The 22,068-nt window shown below is 53.4% G+C and overlaps 1 protein-coding gene across 2 annotated transcripts in view; it reads left to right on the forward strand.

Moving 5' to 3' along the window:
- Window positions 1–19,372: 19,372 nt before the first annotated feature.
- The window catches only part of ATL2 (atlastin GTPase 2), a 40,334-nt gene continuing 37,638 nt past the window's right edge, over window positions 19,373–22,068 (forward strand). Inside the window, exon 1 of one of the 2 annotated variants that reach the window (XM_054193926.1) lies at window positions 19,373–19,519. In XM_054193926.1, coding sequence (XP_054049901.1) covers window positions 19,459–19,519 — 61 coding nt within the window. In that variant the 5' untranslated portion in view covers window positions 19,373–19,458. The remainder of the gene's footprint in view (window positions 19,520–22,068) is intronic. The other variant, XM_054193927.1, reaches the window with a different exon arrangement.

Consider the following 22,068-nt stretch of genomic DNA (forward strand, 5'->3'; position numbering starts at 1 on the left):
GAAGAGAAGGTTGAGGGGGGACCTGATTAATGTTTACAAGTATCTAAAGGGTGGGTTTAAGGAGGACGGAGCCAGGCTCTTTTCAATGGTTCCCAGTGACAGGACAAGGGGCAATGGGCACAAGCTAGAACATAGGAAGTTCCGTTCAAATACATGGAAAAACTTCTTTACGGTGAGGGTGACAGAGCACCGGAACAGGCTGCCCAGGGAGGTTGTGGAGTCCCCTTCTCTGGAGATTTTCAAGACCCGCCTGGATGCAGCCCTGAGGGATGTGCTTTAAGCAATCCTGCTTTAGCAGGGGAGTTGGACTAGATGATCTCTAGAGGTCCCTTCCAACTCTGAAGATTCCGTGAAAGTGGGAATCCCACTCACTGAGCTTTTAATTCTCACTTATCTATATCTTTTTGGGGGGCACTTTAAATCCAAACCAAACTCCTGACTTCTAAGGATAGAGCTCAAACTGGAATATTTTAGTTATACTTAAATATGTTTCTCTTGCCCAGTAGTTCTGTGGAGGGTTTTCATCTTTTTGTTGTTAGACTTACTTGTGCCTTTTTAAGGATCCTTTTTGTGCCTCTGACGCTTCATTTTTGTGTCCTTTTAATGTGAAGCAACGAGAACTAACCACAGGATTTCGGATTAGGACTGTGCTATTGACTTATTTCAAAGTGTTTCAGAGTAACGTGTTCTCTAGTCTTGCTTTTTTCAGCTATAGCTTTCATCTAATAATAAAAAAAACCCCTACCCTAATAGTCTAAAGGACAGGTTTCTCTCCGTGAAGAGCAATAAGGTGATAATGCTTCCCCATGTCTTTGAGGGTATGGACCCCAAGTTCACAGCTAAGTGTGACCCCGCTGCTCTTGGTTTCTCCAGCACAGACACTAACACACCACTTACGTTTGAGTGGCTTCAGCCTGCCCCTGCCACTACCTCCAGCACCTGCATCTTTGATGCCCCTGTCACTGCAAAAAAAGAAGTGAAGCTCTTCCTTTTTATCTCCCAAAGCTTTGAAACAAAGCTTGTTCGTCTGTCTGTTTTCTGCACATTTTGAAACTTCCTAAGAAATAGAGCAGGGATATTTGGGGATGCAGGGACAACAGGAGCTAATGTCAGGCTTTTTGACTGCCAGGGAGGAATGCGTGATGGCTCCTGCCCTGAGACTGCCAGCACAACCTCCATTTCTTATTGCTGGAAACAGACTCAGCTTTCCAGGAACTCTGCTTTGTAGACCTTTCCAGAGAACGCACGGCTAAGGATAAACCCCCTTTCATACTGAGGACAGAGCAGTTCAGAAACCCTGACGGCTTGGGTTCATCTACGGTATGTGTGTGGGGTCAGGATTTATGTTCCAAGGGGACAGTTGCATCTTTCTTGTGGCGTGCTGCCATCCCAACAGCCTTGGCAGGAGACCTACCTCCAATAAGCTGCTTATAGCTGACCAATGTTTGAGAGGGGCTAGTCTTTAAACTGCTTTAGAAGCAGTCACTTTCCACGTGAAGCTGCTTTTAAGCCATTTTGCAAGCACTTACGGTGCGTCTGTCTTGTAGCCCTCTTGAAGTGATGATATTCCCCATTTCCCCAGTCATTGTGAGACTGCCTGTACCTTGTGTTGGCCTGGTTCCTTTTAAAGACCGTGAAGATCGGTGTTCCCAAGTGTCACCCTCTTCTGTGCTTGCTTTGAGTTGTGTCTGAGGTTTGAGCTTAGGTCTGCCAGCTGGATGGTTATCTCCTGACCCAAGGAGGCTGGGAGTCTGCCCTGACACGGCAGAGCCCTAAAACCAAATTCCCCAGAGCTCCTAGTTTCCATAGCAGCTCAGGAACTTGTCCACGCTTGTCCTTGCAGCTCGGTGAGAAGTCTATTTACCTTTTGCAAAACACGCTGCCAATAACCATGAATCAGATCTGTAGCTAGGGCCGGGCAACACAGAGACCAAGCTGATAACCGCTGCATTTTTGCTTTGTGTCCTTTCCAAGTACAGACCAAGTTTCACTGCTGAGTTCTGAGGAAACGGCGGGTGGAAAGGCTGACGCTGTGCTCACAGAGGGAGATACTGTTCTTATCCGCTCTGTTAACAGGGACCTGACCAAAGAGAAACACGAAAGCGCACCTCTGGCTCCTGGTCGTGCCAGCAGTGCAGAACAACCGCAGATGCCTGTGCTGCTGGCCTGTGAAGCAGAGAAGCTTTAAGAGCAAGGCTGGTTGAGTTTTTGTAGACAGGTGTCTGGTAGACTTGCTGTAAAATGTAATTTTTTTTCATGCTCTTGAGGCAGCTTTGGGCTTGGTACAGGGCAGCTCTGTGCACCTGGCTTGCACACGATGAATGCACGAGGCCCAAGATCTTTGACTTCCCTGTTGTTTTCTTGCCAGTTCTTCCCGTTTTACTAACGAAGGGGTGAAAATGGAGCAGTGTGCCCCTGCAGCCTGCTTGACCTTGGGGATTGCATCGGTCCTGAGAGGCACAGCCAACAGGCCTTGTCCTCCCACCAGTCCCCGCGGGAATGTCACTGGACTGGTTGTTGGAATGCCGGGAGCTGAGGCTGTGTGAACAACCTGCCCGGGCATGGGGTTTGCTGCTGGGCTGCGTGGGGCCAGGAGGTACCGGCTTCTGCCAGGAATCCAGTGAGAGCCAGGAGGTGAGGATGGTGAAGGATAGGGCAGCTATTGCCACGAAGGCATTTTTCAACTACTTCTCTACAGACCTTTCATGACAGCCTTGTGCCTCTCCTCCCACTCCTGGTTCCTTTCAGGGCCTGTGGTTCTGCCTATAAATAAAATACTCGATAAAAAGGATGCGAAAATGACTTTAGATGGCATGTAGTGCTGAATTCCCTTTGTGCCAGGCACAAAGCCAAGATGAAGCAATCCTGGGTTGCCCCGTTTATCTGAAATACCAAAGGCTGTCGTGGAGGAACAGGGCAGGGTCCTGTTCAGGGCTAAGCTCTGCTGTTGTTGGGCTTCTGCGGGATTTCAGCTGATTTGCCTCTCTGGACCACGCACCTGATCACCTGAAATGCTTCCTCAGCTTTTTGTTCTGTCAATTGAAGCAGGAAACTTATTTTTATTTCTTTATTTATTTTTTTAAATTGTTTCCTCTGTGTATGCAGCTCTCGCCTACCCCCCTCTTCCTGTGGTGGCAGAAGCTCCTGTCCTGAGTAGCAGCAAAGGTGGGCCACTGCTTGCCCCAAGGCGAATGGCTGACACTGTCCTCTTGCTGGTGTGTTCTTGTGGCGCTGAGGGCCAGCTGGAGCAAGGAGAGCATTGCGTTCAGAAGAAGTGCTTGCTGTGGGATTGAGCTTCGTCCAGGACTGGTCTTGGGGTGGAATTCACTGCAATGGAGACAATCTGACCTGGAGATCGTCAGGCAAATTGTGGACGATGAGTTCAGCCCCCAAGGAGCAGTCATAGAATGGTTTGGGTTAGAAGGGGCCTTAAAGTGATATTCAGTCACTTTGCACACACAGAATATTCTGAGCGATGCCAGATTAGGTGGAGGTGTAGGAAAATCAGACTTTGTGAGCTGCCTCCCCACCTCCATTGGGGCGCTGAGAAGCAGCAAATCTGTTAGAAAAGACCAGGTACAAGATGTTTGTGGTGGGGAGGGGTTACATCAACATGCACAGAACACAACAGCTGACTACAAACAGATTTTTCTAGTAGCTGTGCCTTCTCTGGATGCAGAGAGTAAGTTTTGCGGTTCCACACAACTCTAGTAGCTTTGATAGAATTCCACGGCTTTCACTGCTTTTCCAGTCAACTCATCTTGTCCTTTTCCTTATAAAGCATGAAAAGAAGCTACATCCTAGAATGGCCTGGGTTGGAAGGGACCTTAAAGACCATCTACTTCCACCCCCCTGCCATGGGCAGGGACACCTCCCACCAGACCAGGTTGCTCAAAGCCCCATCCAGCCTGGCCTTGAACACCTCCAGGGATGGGGCAGCCACAGCTTCTCTAGGCAACCTCTTCCAGTGTCTCATCACCCTCAGACTAAAACACTTCTTCCTAATATTTAATCTAAATCTCCCCTTTTTCAGTTTAAAACCGTTACCCCTCATCCTACGGCTCCACTCCCTGATCAAGAGTCCCTCCCCAGCTTTCCTGTAGCCCCTTTAGGTACTGGAAGGGGCTCTAAGGTCTCCCTGGAGCCTTCTCTTCTCCAGACAGTCCTTCGTAAGCATCTGTCTGGGTGCGTACCTGGCCCCTGTCTGTGAGTTACTCCCTGTCTCCAACATCCTCTGAGGCCTGGCAAATGAATTGGATGTGTTTGTGTCTCCTGGCTGCTTGCGGTGTGATCCCCCACTGCCCCCCACCCCACCAAGGCTGGCCTCACCCTGGTTTACACCAGCATGAAGCAGGACCTTTTCTGCACAGGGGATGGATAGCATGAGATTAATCTGAATTACGTAAAAGCGCTGCTATAAAGTGAAACGATGGTCAGCCCCTTCTAGTGGCCATGTGGATCCTTCTGTGTTATCTCCTCCGTGTCTCTTCCCAACTGGGCACGTCCTGCATGTCCTCAGCCTCTGTCGCTCAAGGAATTGCAAATAAAATGCCTCCTTTGGCTCCTGCTTCCTTTGTGCCAGTCTCATCTTGGCTGGGACTTGTACAGCCTTTCCCGCTTGTGCTCGGGGCTTTCCACTGGAAAAGTTGCAGCCTGGATTGTCCCCCTGGGATGTCTCTTGGCCTGTGCTCAAGCCCTCCCTGGGCTGCAGGTGGAAGAGGCACAAAACTGCCTGTGGGTTCCCAGTGGGAGCAAAGGGCCTGGGCTTGTGGCAGCTGGGAGTCAGCCGTCTTCCCCCTGCCGGGGGGAAAATCGGGGACAGCTGTGCTTTTGGAGCTTGTGACCAGGAGAATGGTGACACGGAAGCCACTGCTTCTGTTTCTCTGTTTGTGTTTCTAGGTGGACAAACCAGGCTTTGGGTCCCTCTTCACAGGGGCTGGGGGTGGCAATGGGTCCTGCTGGGACATTGACCCTCCTGGGGCCAATGTCCCCCCCCGGCCTGGGCTCAGGCTAGGGGCTCCCTGGGCAGCGCTGGCGGGGAGAGCCCAGCAGGGCCTGCCCGGATGGCCGGGGACAGCAGGTGGCAGCAAGAAATTCATATCCCCCCTTCTCTGAGTTCGGCGCTGGGGACCGCGCGTGTTGCCTTCTCCCTGGCACTTCACCAGGGGGGAAGGAGCCTGCAGCCCAGAGCTGGCTGCTGCACTGGGGACAGGGACATCTGACACAAACTCGGTCGTCAGTCAGTTCTACACTGCTTTTGGGTTGTCTGAGGCCATGGGATGCTCTCCCGCAGCTTCTGCACTGTATCACCAGCAGGGACGTACAAAGCTAGACACGCAAAAGGTACTCCCAGGTGCTAGAGTTTGGGCTCTTTTTTACCAGGATGGCTGCTCCAGCACCTGTGGGGCAATTTGCAGGGCGAGACATCTGTGAGTGAGGAGAAGGGACTGTGCAGAACAGCATCAAGGGCAGCAAGCACATATGTTGCTGAGCACAGCTACGCTTGGAGAGGGCAGCGTGTAAGGTTGTTCCTGCAGAAGCCCATGGAACTCTCTCTGGGTTACCCAGAAACGTCCAAGTTTGAAAACTCCATGTCTGACTCTCTCTCCTGTAGCCTTGACAGCTCTGGGCTGTGAGCTAAGACATCTCTGCAACCCCTCTCCTAAGAGCAGCAAAATTGCAAAAGAACTCCACTGGATAACCCAGAAACCTGGATTTCATTCCACTTGTGTAAGCAATTTAATCTATCGGGCAAGGGAGGATATTTCATCCCTCTTCCTTGAGGGAGCTGATGTGCTTCCAAACACGCGCAAATGCCCTTGATACTTCAATAATAATGGATAAACGGCAGCCTGGCTTAGGAAGAACAGATCTCGCAGGACAAGCGTGATTGCTTCCATTGGTGACAGAATGGAAGAGTATCCAACAACCAAAGGCGTGACCAGTGCCTACAATGGCCTGGGACCTCTGAGGAGTATTTGTCAAATAAATGCAAAGAGGTGCAGCGAGAGGCATGAGAAAACCGGCTGCCACAGTGGCACAAGAGGAGCACAGAAGCAATCGGGGTTCTCTGTGGGGCAGGACACCTGCCTCAAAGGGCTCACAAAAGGGACGTGGGGAGCCTGCAGGTTTACCTGGACGGGGGTGGGACTGGGTCCATTCCCTTTCCTCCTGGTGTTCCTCCAGGCTCTGCCTGTCCCACTTACCACGGCAGGGGCGCCTGGGACATAATGGCAGAGGTGGAGTTGTCTCTTCCTCCCTGGCTCCTTTGCTGGCTGGCGGATTGTCCCGTTCCCGAGCCGTGCGCCGTGGGCTCTGGCTGGAGCTCGTCCCCACACAGGAAGCAGCAAGCCCTGCCTGGTGGCTTTTTTTAAAGGAGGAAGGAGGCCTGTATCCTAATGATGCGCTGCAGAAGAAAGATATGGGTAAGGGAGAAGCATTACTGCTGGTGGAGACTGCCTTGGGTCAGAGCAGGAGCCTGGAAAAGGCTTGGTCCCACCAGCCGTGTGCTGTCCCACAGCTGTGGCTGTTCTCTTGGATTCCCTAGCTTTATCTTCACCCCTGGCAAAGAACGAGGCCAGCTTCAAACTTCAAGGATGGAGACAGATCGCTTGTACCGAAAAGAAAACAGTTGTTTTGATACCAAATAAACCATGTTGGTTATTTGTGGGGAATTTCCACCTTTTTGTTTTCCATCCTCGTTACACGTAACAAAAATTGGCTTTAAAGTGGGTTCCAGAACAGGAATGGTGCATCAGTCTTACAGCAGCCGTGTAGTGTGGTGAATAGCAGAGCCCGTTGGAAAGCCGTCCCTTTGCCCTCCCTCCTTGGCTTCAGCCGGCGCTCGCTCCTGCTCCACTTTCCTTCTGGATTTGCTCTTTTTTGGTTTTCCTTTTGTCTGTGCTCCCTTCTTTCAGGCTGGGGCACATGTTTCCCAAGCCCAGAGCCCGTGGTCACACTCTCTTCGCTGTTTAACCTTGGCCATGGATTTTGTAACTCCCGGAGTGGGGAAAAGAAGAGGCAACCTCGGTTCAGCATTTCTAGCAACCCTCTGCCTCTGGGCCATGAGAGCCCCTGGCTCTGTGTCTCTTGCACAAGCTGCTGCGTGCTGCTGATGGCACGGCTCTGCTGTCCCGTGGGGGACAGAAGTGACCCAAAAGTGCAGGGCAGCTGCCAGCATCCCCCGTCCCCAGGCAGCGACCGCCGTGACGTTTGTCCTGGGTGAGACACAGGGCCTGGGGTCTCACAGCTTTTCTGTGCCAGAACACCTCCCCTGCTCGTGACTCGGTGAACAACACCCCGTGCCACGCACTGGGGCAGGGTGTCCTTAAGGGTTAAAGCATCGCGTGCTCGGATGGCAAAAGCAACCGAGAGCTCCTGCCCTTTGAGCAGGGTAGAAACTCCTGCTCACAGACAGCCGGAGGAGCAGCCCGATAAACACAGCCACGGGAATACCTGATAAGGGAGCACTTGCACCCGGACACGCTCCTTGGGCAAACCCTTTGCCCAGAGCTGTTAATGCCGTATGGCGAGCGTTAACGTTCATGGTGTCACAGTGAGCGTGCGTATGGCGAGCGTGCTGCCATCCCTGACCCCCCCGGCTCCTGCGCTCACAGCCTGGCCCCCAGCTGCCTCCCTGGGTTTGCTGCCAGCTCCGGTTTGCCATGGAGGCAAAGTGCAAAGGCGTCTCTTGCATCACACGGTGGGAGCGAGGGCCAGGCTGGGGCTGTCCCTGCCAGCAGGAGCACTGCAGGCCCCAGGAGCAGGGTCGGCTGCCGTGGCACTGGCTCACTTGCGATGAAACCGGGCACAGCCATGGCAGCTGCGGCCACACCGAGCGCGTTCCTCTAGCCTTGCTGCGCTCAGGCTGCATCCCTGCTCCCCTTGGCTTTTTCCGAAGCCGATCTGAGACAGAGACCTTGCTGCCCAGCTGGAGCAGAGCTCTCGCACCCCTGGAAGGCTGAGCAGCCCCCAGCCCACCCGACAGCAGCAGCAGCACACGAGGCTTTTAAGATCCGAGGACCAGCTCCAAAGCAATTCCCTGTTGGCTGTAAATGAAGCAGACTGGCTTTGCAAAATCAAAATATTCTTAGCAAGCCAGAGCTGCTTCCTCCAGCTTTTTTGAGATTTGACTCGCCCAAGGGGAGGGCAGTTTACCTCTGAAACAGCCAAAATGTTTTCTGCATTAAAGGCCCAGCTCACCTCTCGGTGAGAGCACTGACAGCTTGTGCCGTGTGTTTATAAGGCAGCTTTGGAGTTAATTGTTTATGTAACCTAGTAAAAATACACTCACTCATCCTTTTATTTTCTCCCCTGCCAAAGAAATTGGCGAGATGTGGTTTTGGGTGAGCTCTGATAGCTGGCTGCTGCTGCAGGGCGCTGAGGGGTCAGGCATGGTGGCAGCTCAGGGACTTGGCATCCCTCCGTGCTGCTTGCTAGGCATTGCAGGAGCATCCCTGCGCCTCGCTGCCTGTCATCTCCCATCTCTGGCACACGCAGACCTCAGGCTCGGTAACGCAGCACCCCGCTCCTCAGAGAGCATCACACCTCTTTAGCCCCCTGGTTAATGCTTAGACTTAATTACATCGCAGCAGCTGGCTCCCTGGCCCAGCTGTGGAAAGAGTCACAGATTTTAAATGTTGGATTTTCTCATCTTGCCCTTTGAACCTTTTATTTGCTGGGGCTGTTGGTAAACCGTGTGTTCCTAAGCTTAGGCTGATGTAAAATCCTCTATGGACTGCTGCATCCCTGAGCAGGTACATCTTCAGAAGTAGTACAAGAGCAGCGTTTGATGTAAATTGGCATGTATGGCCGAAGGCAGGAGGCTGATTTCAGCTCAGTTTAGTGTAGAATTGCCACCCAATTTATCCCGGACTCATAAAAGTGCTGGTGGGAAGGGTCCTGTGGAGGTCTCTGATCCAGCCAGCCCTCAGAGCAGAACTGTTGCCAACACCAGGTCAGAGCAGCTGGGGCTCTGCAGAGACAAGGCTGAAAAACTCTCAAGGACGGAGACCCCTCCTCTCTGGGTACGTGTCCCAGGGTTGCACCACCCTTCTAGGGAAGGAGTTTTTCCTAACGCCCTGCCTGAACTGGCCAGGCTGCAATCTCTGCCTCTTGCTTCATGTTATATTGTCTTGACCCACTGGAAAGACTTTGGCTCCATCCTCCCTGTATCTGCCCTCCAAGTCACTGTAGACTTCCGCCCCTTCCCAACTAACCAAGCCAGCCTTCTCCACCTCTCCATGCAGGCAGCGTCTCCTGACCTCAGCCAGCCGGGTGGCCCTGCTGGGTCCTCTCCAGCTTCCCAGCAGGTCCATGCGCATTCTGGAGAGGCTGTTCACAGCCACCAAGACCTGCTGAAAGGGGATGCTTAGAGCTGAGGCAAGCTGAAGTCAAGCTCAGAAATAAGCTCCTTATTGCATCTGCTCAAATAAAGCTTCAGGAGAACCTGGTTGTAATTGATTTCTGAATGAGGTGGGTCTGAACCAGCTGGCAAGTGCCCAGCAGTGATAAGCAAGGCCTGCTCATGCCTGTCTCCTCGCAACATCACAGCATCCTTCTGACTGCTAAGGGCTACAGACCACTGCTCTGAACTGTCTCCTCAGACACATGAAGGAGCATCTTCCAGGGAGCAACACAGTTGGGGGACACCACCAGCACAAGGCTGATGTGCCCCAAGCCCCAGACTATGTTGGGTTCTCCAAAGCAGCAGACACTTCTTCACTGCCTCCTGGGCACTGCCCACCCCCACTGGGGCAAGTCCAAGGGGCTTGGGTGCTCCCAGACCCCAGAGGCAGTGTGGCTGCACCCCAGGGCACTGTTGGAGCCGGCTTGCCCTGCCCAAGGCTAGTTCATCCATCTTCACCTTGCCGGCACAGCTCATCCTAACATGGAGAGGTGAGTGTAGTGCTTTATTTAGACAGATACCAGGGAGCAGGGGGGCTTTGCGGGGTCAGCCTGGGTATTTTGGCAGGGTCTGGGCTCTGCACCTGAGCCCTCGGTGGGGAATTAGCCTCCTTCCTCTCCTCCCCTCTGTAGGACTGGGATGTTCCTGCCCAGAGCTCCCCACTGATCACTCCTCTCTGAAGGATGGTGTCAGATGCCCAAGGCTGCTCCCCCGAGGTCTGAAAGATTAGACTGGAAGTTTTCAGGGTGGGAGATGTCCCAGGGCTGAGGTCAGGGACAGAAATGTAACGTCTGCCCCGCTCTGTTATACAATCCGCTGTTAAATAATCGCTTGGGGTTACTGTGCCTGCCAGGTGGCTGCGGCTGATGGTGGAGCTGCCTGGAAAGCCGGACGTGGTTTGCAGGACGGCTCTCCCCCGGACAAGGAGGAGAAGAAGGAAAGTGCTTTTGGGCAGTCGGAGCTTTTGCTCGGAGCTTTCCCAGCCTTGGGGTTCCCATTGCAAGGTGTCTTCTTGGTGATGCAGGCACCAGCCTCTCAAGGGCACAACCTATTTGTAAAGCCAGCGGCCTGATGTTCACAGTGGGGAGGTGGCTTTGGCCACTGCTTATCTGCAGGATGCTGTGGCTCCATGGGCACAGGCATGGACCCGTGCCTGTTGCTGGGACACTGGTGCTCCCGCTGCACCTTGCCTAGGCCTGGTGGAGACCCAGCGTCCATCCAGCACAGCTCTGTGTCCCCCAGCCTCATGGCTCCTCTCTGCGTTTCATAAAGCTGCCGCGGAGCCCCCATGCAGAGGCTACTAGCACGTAGGGATCAGGCCGGTGCAACAGTCCCCAGGCACTAATTTTGGGTGGTGCTGCCCATCTGGGACTGACACCCATTTAACAGCACGGTATTCATGATTTCAAAGGTCCTGCAGAACAAAGTAGCCAAAATGGGCATGTGGAGGACATGGGGAAGCCTGTGGAAATGGCTAGTGATGATCCGTGCTGGCTGCAAAAGAGCAGTCATTCAAGGGAGCTGGGTGATTTGTCCTAGGAAAGACAGGCCATGTCCAAGAAAAGAAACCACAGTGGTGGGGAAAGCTCCCAAAACCTCCCAAAGCAAGGCTGGGAAGCAGCCACACTGCTCAGAGCTGCCCTGGGGTCGCCGTCCCCGAGCACACGTTTACAGCTAACTAGCCTATTTTTGCTGGGTAATTTCTTCTTATTAAGGGTTTTTGGCAGGTGGCTGTGGTCCCCTGAGGGCAAGGGAGAGCAGTTCAGTATGAGCAACGAACTAGTGCCGGGCAGGGTGAGTTCCTGTTGTTTTCAACTCGGAGGGTGGGTGGGAGATAGAAAGGCTGGGGGGTGGCTGGATGGCACTAAGGAAGCTCGAGTTATCCCCTGCTTGTGCTTCCCCCCTGGAACGCTGTGCTGGCAGAGCAGGGCATCAGCGTGGCGCCGTGGCGGTGGAGGAAAGATGCTCTGGGCTTCTCCATTTTGCTCTGGATCTCCCTGCACAGAGGTCAGGGTATGGCAAGCTGCGGGGCTGTGCCAAGAACCAGCCCGGCAGCCAGAATCCAGCAGCGGGGGCCTGGGATGAGGTGAAGCCTCTCGTGCACCTGCAAAACATCCCTCATCCGGAGTGATGGCCACATGGCAGCCCTGGTGCTCCTCTTCTCCCAAAACGCTACTCACAAAGCCAGCAGGAGGCATGAAGCGGGTCCCCTGCGGCCCTTTCTGCTCTGTCCCTGAGGCCGCTCTGGGACAGCTGCATCGTCCCCAGGGAGCCCTGAATGAGACTGGTGGGGCTGGGGTGGGACACCGGCTCTGCCAGATCACTTGCACGCAGGCACAGCCCATCTGCCCGGACAGCAGGCTGCCCCGCTCTTCCCATACAGCCGATCGCTCAACCCCCAAACGCTGCGGAGCTGTTGCACCCAGTGTGCTCGCCTGTCCCTGCCGGCAGGCTCTTCCCTGCCCAGCTTTCTGTGATCCGGGGAGGGATTCTAGCTTAATGCAGCTATTTTGTTATTTAATCCTGCCTGATTTTCCTTAACACCTTTCCAAATGTTTTAAGCTATCCTTTGTGGTGCTCATCCACTGTTTAAGCCGAGATCAAATGATTGTATCTTAATCCCTGGATCTCAAATGAATTTGCCTTTGGTTTGGGCAGCTAACCCTCCAGCCCTTTGCTGCAGCCAGGCTGCGTTTATTCAGGGCAGGCTGAATCAGGAAAGGAATAAAAGGCCTTCTTCCTCTCCTCCTCTCGCTATTTCTCTCTTTCTTGCAAATTAATGGCACTTGAGCTGCACAAAATAGATGATATCCCCCAGATTAATATTTCCAAGCCATTGTATGTTTTTCTTTGTGATGAGCCACTACCAAACTACCGAAGTGCAATGAAAGCCAGCGCAATACTGTGCTTTTTGGGGCCGACTGGGTGCACAGAGCAAGATGACATGGAGCGAGCGTACAGGACAGCACCTGAATCTATTGTACCGTCTTCCCGGAGCACCCAGCCACGCTCTCCATGAGCAGTCCCCAGCGGCAACCTGGCACTGTGCTTTTCCCAAAGGACACGTGCACTTCGCTTTGGTGGCATTGGAACGGCTGCCTCTATTTCGACACACTCGCTTGGCCCATGGGAGTGGGTTTCTCAGCTGGGCAAGGGGAGACCTGCAGTTGCTGAAGCTCCCCTGGAGCCAGCGGAGCAGCGCAGCCCTGCGCAGTTCCTGAGGGCACTGAGACAAACGTGGGGACCCTGTTGACACAAGCCCTGCTTCCTCCCGAGCAAGCCCAGGAGCAGGCACCAGTCCCCATGACCATGCCTTCCCCACATTCCTCTGCTTTCCCCACGCTCTGTCACACGGAGAGGTTTTGGGGCAGGAGAACCTCTGAATCAGACAAGAGGATGCTGATCTCAGCCCCATCCTCTGGGTGTTGCTAAATCTCGGCTTCTCCTTTCATTGCAATTGCCCATGGCTATGCCAAGGGACGCCTGCTCAGATGCATACAAAGAGGCTTGGAGAAAGATTAAACGCCATTTTTCTACAGCATGCTCTAGATTTTATTGATAGTAGATTAAATCTAATTAAATTCACATGTTAGTCCAGCCAGATTAAACGGCACATTCTGCTTCATGACCTTAGCTTGGCCCAGAGGAACCTGGAAATGCAGATGGCATAACTGGTCCGGTCCTTCATGTCTAGACTCAGACCTAGGCTTTGATTCGATGCCAGAAGTTGGATCTGCAGTTTCATCAGTATGTTAAGGATCGTGCCCCACATCCAGGCCTGGTTCAGAGCAGAGCAGCCATCCCAGCCCTGGAGGGTGCTGCTGCCCCAGGCGCCCTCTTGTAAGCCCACAGTGCTGGTGGGAGAAGCTCAGGTCACCATCTGACCTGGGTTTTCCTGTAGGTGCTGCCATCACTGGGTCTCATGCCAGCTCCTGCTGACAGCTAGCATGTCTCCGAGGTACCCGAGTCCTTGGCGAGGCAGGCAGCGCTAGTCCAAAACTTCTCTGAGCTGGGCAGGGTGACCATGAGGCTAAATTGCATCCAAACCCATCCCGATGGAGCGATTGGCTGATGCAGCCTCATCCAAGGGTGTGTGTTGGGACCCTGTGTTGGAAGGGGTTCGCCTTCCAGGAAAAGGACAATGAGAGCTGCAACTCAGCTTCTCTGGTGCTGTGGGAATTCACAGCAGAATCTCTCTTTTAAGCTCAACTCACCTCTATGCAGCTAGTCTGGACTTGCACGGGAAGAAACCATGCGGAACCCTGGGAATAAACCACCTGCCTCCTTGTGAGGACCTGTAAATCTCGCCCAGCAGAGCTTGAGAGAAATGCAAAGGATGGAAATAAACTCCACTGTGTAATTAGCACCCTTTGTACGCCAGGGCAGTCATACTCAACCCCACATGCAACCAGGAGCCAGGTCTGCCTGCACAGGCCTCAATGCCAAATACCCTCCCCAGGTGTAAAGCTGCACCGCCTCACTGAAACCAGTGAAGTTTCCCCGTAGAGGAGGAACTGACTTTGTGATACGAAAGATTATTTAAACTGCAAGGACAAATACCCTCTTCTAAAAGCTACAGCCAGTGCCGATAGGAGTGTTTCCTAGCAAATACCCGCAGCACACTGAGCAATCAGTCTTATTTTATTAAAGAATAAAACGTCTACACGGCGTTTTTCCAAGTGAGACTCTGGATTGACACTGACGCCTCTTTACAGTGCAGTACTTTCTCTCATCCCGAACTGTCTCGGGTAACCTGATCTTTGCATGCTGCACCATGGACTGAAGTGTGGTGCGGGCTGAAGCACGGTGTCACCAAGAGCATAGGCACCACTGGGGACTGCTCCTCCCTTCAGCCTTGCTGACTGCCCCCAAAGCAGACACAGCTCCGCGCCTTGGGAGGCCATACAGATTCAGCGGCTGCTGTGATTATCTCTGCAAGACATTCGATGGGCATCAGTGACAGCTGGAGCAATTCCTCTTTTTCTAGGACAAGAAGTTTGGCAGCTAGGGTCTGGGGATGTGGAAAAGTGCTTTCTCTGGGGTGGCCTTCATAGCCATTGGGAAATGCCGCCAAGGGGACCCAAACTCCAGGGGTGCTTAGAGATGCCCAGGTCAGGTGAGAAAAAGCAGTTTAAAGGCTGCGTGGAAACACATTTCACCATACTGGCATTTAACAAGCCTGTGCATACTCCCCGGTAGGAGAGCTGGTCTCATGTTTAGAGGCAAGTCAAAAATCCCCTCAGAGCAGGCAGCAGGTGCGCAGACACGTTCTCCGGGTGAGGCTGGAGGCAACGTCCTGTCTGGAGACAGAGCCACCTCTGCCGCAGGGCAGCCCTGGGGCTTGCAGGTGTATCAGCACTCTAAGCCACGCTGCAGCCTCCACAGGAGCCAGTATCTAGCCCAGGCTTTAAAAGCAGCCTTATCTCCTTGTGTTCTTGCATAACAGGAAGATGGAAATCGCACTGTGTTTATACAGACCCAGATGATAGGAGTCTGAGCAAATGCTTGCACATGAAAGCTTCAGCTGACTACAGAGCTTCATTTCCAGGAGTGGAGGAAAACCACGTAGCCACTTAATCCTTTGAAGACTTCAATCACCCTGATAAGGGAAGGCAGGGGAGGACAGTCCCATTCACACCTGTGAGACTGCCACCTCCCCAGGCAGGCTGGGTGCCACTGCCCCAGACAGACCCATAAGACAGACGGTGCAGGCCAGCATGGCTCCAGAGTCTGCCCACTGCCCTTCCCTGCCGGCTGTGGGGATGTAAACCCTTAATCCTGGGGAGATTGTGCAACAGCTCCTTCAGGCTGAGAACAGATTATGCCCGTTTCAAAGGTATTTGGCACTGGGCTGCACTGGGAGAGCCCAGTAAACTGGCCCAACTCCTCCTGTGAAAGCACCTGCAGGCGATTCCTGCAGCTGGTGCCTAGCAACATGCTCTGAGCTGCTCCAACAACAGCTAAAATTCAACGTTATTTCATCCTTCCTCCCCAGAGAAGCAGCTCTTGAGTCATCACCAGGGGAGAACGGGATGTGTCTCCCACTTGGCTTGCTATAAACGGGTGGTATGCGAGGGGCTGCTCTCTGTCTCTTGAGCATGTGGGCTGCTGCCAGCTAAAATGGCATCTCCTCTTGGCATGTGGGACAGCTGCAGGTTCAGGTGATTTAGTAAATTGTTCTTTCCCCTCCTTCCCAACTTGCTTTCTCCTCCCAACAACCTCTCTGCTTCCTTGGAGCCTTTCTGCAGGAGAACCAGGTTTGGATTCACGCCCAGGCCTTGCTGGGGCAAGTCCCAGGTCATGCAAACACACAGAGGTAGCTACAAGCTCAGGGCTACGCCAGGCACTCTCTGGTGACACGCAGCAACTTTTAGATCGCCTGTGTGACGGATGAAGGCACCTCTGAATCTGAGATGCTCTCGGGGAATGGCAAACATCAGAAAAAATGCACAGGAAACCAAGCTTGCCTGTTTATGGGGCTGAGATCCTCGCGGAGGTGGTGAGGCAAACGCCGGCCAGCCTGGGCGGGACCAAGCAGCGTGTTTCTGCATGTGGGCAGGGTGCAGGGATCGGTGATGGGAAGAGGGAGTCGACGGGAGGATCCAGCTGCAGAGAGGGCAGGGGCTGGGTGGGCAGCACAGCCTCCAACGCCTGCTGGCACTGTGCAGAGGGGAGGAGGGCTCCAGCTGGAAGAGGTGGGAAGCTGTGAGTAGATGAAGCTCATGAGTAGTAGAGCCGTGGTGCCACAACCTGGGCGCTTCTCAGAGAAAAGTGAGATGAGGCGCCTTGCGGGGCTTTTCTGAACTCTGGGAGGGCACATATTTGCCTCTGGGAGCAAGCCTGAGATCCAGGCAGATTTCCCAGTGGGAGACTGTTAGGAAATCTCAGGCTTGCCTGAGTGACGCAGCTCCCTTGGTGGTGTCTGGTGGGAGGGCAGCTGCCCACCATCTGCCCTGGCCATTCTCAGTGCCCGCGTGGGTTCACCACCGCAGGACCGATCCCTCCTTGCCTCCCCAGCCTGCTCCCTTGGGAAGCCCTGGGTGGCCCTAGGGACTGCAGCCAAGGGGTCAGAGGCGCCTCATTGCTGCAGACGGTGGGGGCTGCCAGAAGGACCACCTTTATCTCACTGCTGTCTGTCCTCAGCTCCCGGCTGCCTGCATAGCCTGGAGGGAAGACTGAGGTTTGGACTCTACAGCCTGAAGCAGATGAGGAAAGACGTGGGTAAGCGCAGTACTGCCAACAGAGACCTCTCCAGCGCATCCCAGGTCCCTCAACCCTTCAGGATGGGAGATTGCTCTGTTCCCCAGCCCAGGAGTGGTGTTCAGCATGCTTCAGGTGGGTGTTTGGCTTACACATTTGTCATCACCTTAAACAAACACAGCGGCATTGCACAGGTTACCTGACAGGGATGGAGAAGCATTTTATACAGAAAGGCATAAAGAACCTGACTCTGATATGGCTTTTTCTAGTGTCCAGTGGGTGGCTCTGCCTGCATGGGTCAGGAACTGTCCTGTCCCCTGCCATGCCATGCTGTCTGAAGGCCAGGAGACATTGTGATGGATCTGTTTCCCTTCCAGCTGCGGGTGGGGAGAGCTCTGCCACCAGGGTGGCTGAGCAGCCCCTGCCTTGGGGCTGATGGCACTAGTTGTGTTGACTGGCCCAAAGTATGTTTGGCACAAGCTTAGGACAGCAGTTTTTTAGACCACGATGGCCAAATCTAGGAGAAGATGCTGTCTGTAGTGCAAAACTCTGCTAGCCGAGGGGACTAGACATGTCTTGCAGATTAGACATGTCTTCCTGCTCCGGCAGTCCCTTCCCACCACAGCCTGCCAGCAGTTTGTGCCGTTGCTCCCAAGCTCCTTTCAGGCCAAATCCGCAGCTAGCTTAAGCAGTTTCAGTGCTAACTCCTTGCATAGCCTGGCTCGGAGGAAAGTGGCACGCAGCTGGGAGCGTGGTGGAGATGGGGACCTTTGCAGCCAGCAGGTGACAAGTTGATAGCAAAATCCTCAGCTCAGAAAACGTCTCCTCCTTTCCCGCAAACGTAAAAGGGCAGAATGAAGGTTGAGCTTTCTGACCTCCGAGTTCTTGACTTCTGTTCTCACATTACAGCAGCAGCAAATCCTGTTGCATGGAGCAGAAATCTGTCTGTATATGCACTATTTCAGACCCTTCTTTGCATAAACTGTTCCAGCCTTGATCAGAAACAAGGGTGTTTACTAGCCCTACTTTCCCACTAGTGGGAAACTTCTTTAGTATTGTGGAGGTTTTCCCCAGTTTTTTAGTTTTCATATTGAGCTGCTGAAGCTTAAGTCCCTCCGTTAACAGTGTTTCTACCTTTCCATGTGTTTTACTTCAAAGTATTTCCCTTTGCCTGATTTCCTGTGTATCTCTGAAATACCTCTGCATGTAGAGTGCGCTCTGCCGTCTTTCTGAGGTCAGGAAAGGTTCTCCTCTTGACTTTGGATGGGGTTAGAAGGACAGGCAATGGCACACTCATTTTCCCCAAATTAGAAGGTATCAAACTGCAAAAGGCCAATGTCAACGTTTTTTCTAGTATTCATATCAACACTTCTGTACAAAGTGCAGAAGTGCACTGCCATTTATGCTGATGTAAATCTAGAATAATGAAGTCCTTGACAGTTTTACAGCATTGCATATTTTTACAAGTGGCATAACTAGAGTTGAATATATGATTATCGTTTTGCTCGTTGTACCCTTCTGCAGTTCTCGCTGTGATTACAGCATCTTTTAGACATTTTAATGTCTTTGTAAACATGCTTCAGACACCAAACTCTGAGGCAAGGACTGCCACTGTAAGCACAGCACCAAATGTAATGGACCCCAATGTTAGGAAGACCCTTATGTGCTATCTCAGTAGTAAAGCACCAAAAGCAGGGTTTGGAAAAGGTTTGGAAAGCACTTCCAGGTGCCGCGAGAACCCATTGGTTTTTGCTTTGAAGCTCTCCCCTGAGCTTTCCCTGGTCCTCTGTTTAGGCAGAACCAAACTCTGCTTGTTTTTTTTGATTGCTGTCACTCAAAAGTTGTGTCTCCAGGACCAAATAAGTTAGCATAGCTCAAGACTTTGAGAAAACTGAGAGCGTTACCACGGTGAGGTGGGTTTTGCAAAGCTGTTGTCCACCTCACATGCTGATTTATCAGACAAAATGTGTTGTCCTACCAAGTGACAAGGTCACACCGACCAATTTGATTGTGAAGGTTTACATGACCTTTAGCAATAGGAAACCTCACAGACTAAAACCTTTGTGCAGTAAAGGCAGCTAGCTTTAACAGCCGGCCTTTCCAAAGGATGCACTAAGGTCGATTTGGTTTTAGAGCAACAAGGCTATTACGAAAACCCAGAAAAGTTTGGTCCCTTACGAACTTGTGTGGCTTGTTCTGATTCAGCACTGTCCTTTTGTGTGTCTCCAGCCCAAAAGCAGCAGCAGTGCCACAGCATGCAAGAACTCCAGAGAGGAGTCAGTGCTCCTGCCTGAAGCACAGAGGGCTTGGGCCACTTTCCTGGCCGTCCCCGTAGCCCAAGAGAGGTGGAAAAGGGAAGCGACGCGCAGTGCAGGGAAAGGTGGGCGCCACCGGGTAGCCTTAAGGGACCAGCGGCGAGCTGTGCTGGGAGCAGCGGGCCCTGAGGCGTTGCGTGCGGCCTTGAGGCCCCCTCACTAGCCGAGCCTCCTCCGCCCCTTTGCCCCAGACGCCCCGCTGCTCTCCGGGCCCCTCTCCTCACCCAAGGCCCCGGGCTGCTGGGCCGTGAGGGGGCCACCCCATCCCTGGGCCCAGCTCAGCACAGGCGGCGGTCGCCATCTTCTCCGCCGCCGGGCGGGGACCCACCGCGCACGCGCCACCCCCGGGGTGGGTGGGGGGCGGCCGCCCCCTGCGCACGCACCGCCCCGCCCCGCCCCTCCCCGGGCGGGCAGCCGTGGGGCGCGAGGCCCCGCCTCGCCCGCGCCCCGCGCGCGCGCCGCCGCCGCCGGCGGGTGATAAAAGGTCTGGCGGCGGAGCTCTGACGTCACGGCGAGTTAATTTTAAACCCGGACAAGATGGCGGAGAGGGACGCGGCGCGGCGCGCGGGTCCGGCCCGCCGGCGGCCAGACCCGGCAGGTAACGTGGACCCCCCGGCTCCGGCACGGACGGACGGGTGGCGGCGGGGCCCTGGCGGGAGGCGCGGTGCTGGGCGGTCGGACGGGTCGGCGGGCGGCGGCGGGGGAGGCCCCGGGGTCTCCCCCCTCCTCAAAATGGCGGGGGCGGCCGCCTGCCCCGACGCCCGCCCTCGGTGGGCGGCGGGGGAGCCGACGCGGCGGCCCCGCTCCCCGGCGGGGTCACCCCGTTCTCCCTGTGCGGCTGGGGCCTCCCGCGGCGCGGCCGGCGGCCCGTACCGGAGCGGGGGCGGCTGTGAGTGCGGGCCGGGGGCCGGTGACCTTATTCACCGCCGCCCGTGTGGACGCCGCCTGAGGAGCGGGGGGTGCGGGCCGCGGCGCGGACCGGTGCCGGCGGTGGGCCCCCCCGGGCCGCTGGGCGGGCACGCTGCTGGGGTCAGGCGGACCGGAGGGCGCCAGGTTCCTCGGAGCCGCGTCCGCCCGCGAAGGGAGCGGCACCGGTGTCGGTGGGAGAGCTCGGGGAAGGAGGGGGCTGAGCCGTGTGGGCCCGTCGCCCGCGCGGCCCCAGTGCTCCGCCGTCAGCGCTGCTCCTGTGATGGATCCTCTGCTGGCGGTGGGACATGTCTCTGGTTCGGTGTTTAGCCTCTGCTGTGCCGGAGTCTGCGCAGTATGGGTTTGTTTTTTTTTTTTTAAATATGTTTATTTCTCAAGAATAGCTTAAAAGCTGAGAAGTTGTAACCCCCTCTCTGCCGTGCCCCGTGTGAGGGGGGAGCCGGGAGTTGTGAGGGCTGTGTGGGTTTGAACACTGAGTTGCGTGAGGATTTTAGCACCGAACTATTTTAACGTCTTTGTTGTATAACTCTCACTTAATTTGGAAGCAGAACGATTGGACTGGGGCACGATTAAACAAAATCCGAGCAGATGCCATGTGCCGCTAATGGTTTCAATTGCTTCATTTGCAAGCCAACTAGGGGCTGGGAAATCTAACAGCACTACAGGCTGGCAGGTGTGCAGAGTGGCTACTACTGACTGGTTTTGGGTTTTTTTTTTTTTTGTAGGGAGGACAAGGCAATGCTTCTGAGCATGTGGAAGGGTTTGATTGTGTTTGTCAGCGTTGCCGTTTCAATAATTTAAGAGTCAGTCTAGAGACTGAGGTTAAGATACTGCTTGGGTATTGGTTTCTCTTCCTCCCCATGCCCAGCACTGATGAAATGTCTTTAGTGATTATCTGTGTTTTTCACCACTGTGGAGTTTAATAACCTCAAAGCATTAGATTATTGCATAACTTTCTCAGGGTCATAAAAGCGCCAGCACACCTGTAATAAATGGCCTTTGAGGTAGCTGTGTCATCATTAGTGGTAGTAATATGCACATGTCACTGTTAAGTTGCTTGCATATCTTGAGTTTGGAACAACTTATATTGATAGGGTCTGCATGTACAGCTATGGGTGATCTGTGCCTGCCTGCAGAAGAGCTTTCTGTACAATGAAGTAAAGCAGAGTGGTAAATTGGAATAGTTACGAGAAGAGAAATGTAACTGGAGAGGCCTATAACTCCTCCTGTACCATTACTAAGTGCTGCTTAACGGCTGTTATGTTCCAGCTTACCCTAAAGTCACTAATGATGTTACAGTTCCTCCTCAAATAATAGCAATAGTTCTGCGGTGTTTCAACTACACTTCTTTTAAAAGGGGGGAGTAGGGTCAAGGAAGGCTGTATTCTTTCTTTTTCTTGTTCACCTGCCTGCAACTTAAAGACATTTCTGAAATAGTTCTAGCACAGAACGGTTTTACTTGAACTGTCATGAAAGCATTCCTTTATATACGATGGTCTCTCCTGGTTTAGGAGGCCAAGCAGCTCTTGTTTGTGTTGGATGGACAGGAATGCCTGAGCCAGGTCTGGCTGGAGTGCTGATACTTCTCGGGTACCTTGTGCCAACTGCAGTCCATGTGTTTTGGTTAAATATCAGTGACTAATGTTTGCTTACTGCCTGTGCTAATAAAGTACCACTGACTGGAGAAAGATACTGGAATAGATGAGGGGTTGTTTTCTCTTCTTGTCCTAATAAGAATAGGGACGCTGCCTCAAGCTGCCTAGACTGGATAAGAGTGAGTCTGTTGGAGGGGAGGAGGGATGGCGGTTTTCCTCCAATGTAATAACTTATCTCCTGATAGCAGTATCGCATCTTCTCTGACTTTGAGCTTTGCCCAACTGCAAAAACAGATGTAATAAGTGGACGGAAATGCAGGTAAATTAAATTCTGTGTTCTTGTTTTGGTAGTGAACCACAGTGTTAGTCTCTAGCACAAGCTGGATCGCAGGTTTCGCTTCAGCACTATGATATAAAAGTAGTTTTAACGTTGTGCCTGTTGTTAGTATGCTGTTGTACATATTAGCACAATCTGTAAAAGTTTCTAACTGTTCCAAGAACGTTCATAAGGAAAACTGCCAAGTTTCACTTAAATCTAACTTTTCTATGTAAGGTGAAGTTTGAAGTTGCTTTTGTTATTGCACTGCAGTCATGAAAAGTTCCCGTCCTGGGGATAATTTTTGAT

The sequence above is a fragment of the Rissa tridactyla genome, chromosome 3 (genome assembly GCF_028500815.1).
Source record: "Rissa tridactyla isolate bRisTri1 chromosome 3, bRisTri1.patW.cur.20221130, whole genome shotgun sequence".
Classification (NCBI taxonomy): Eukaryota; Metazoa; Chordata; class Aves; order Charadriiformes; family Laridae; genus Rissa; species Rissa tridactyla.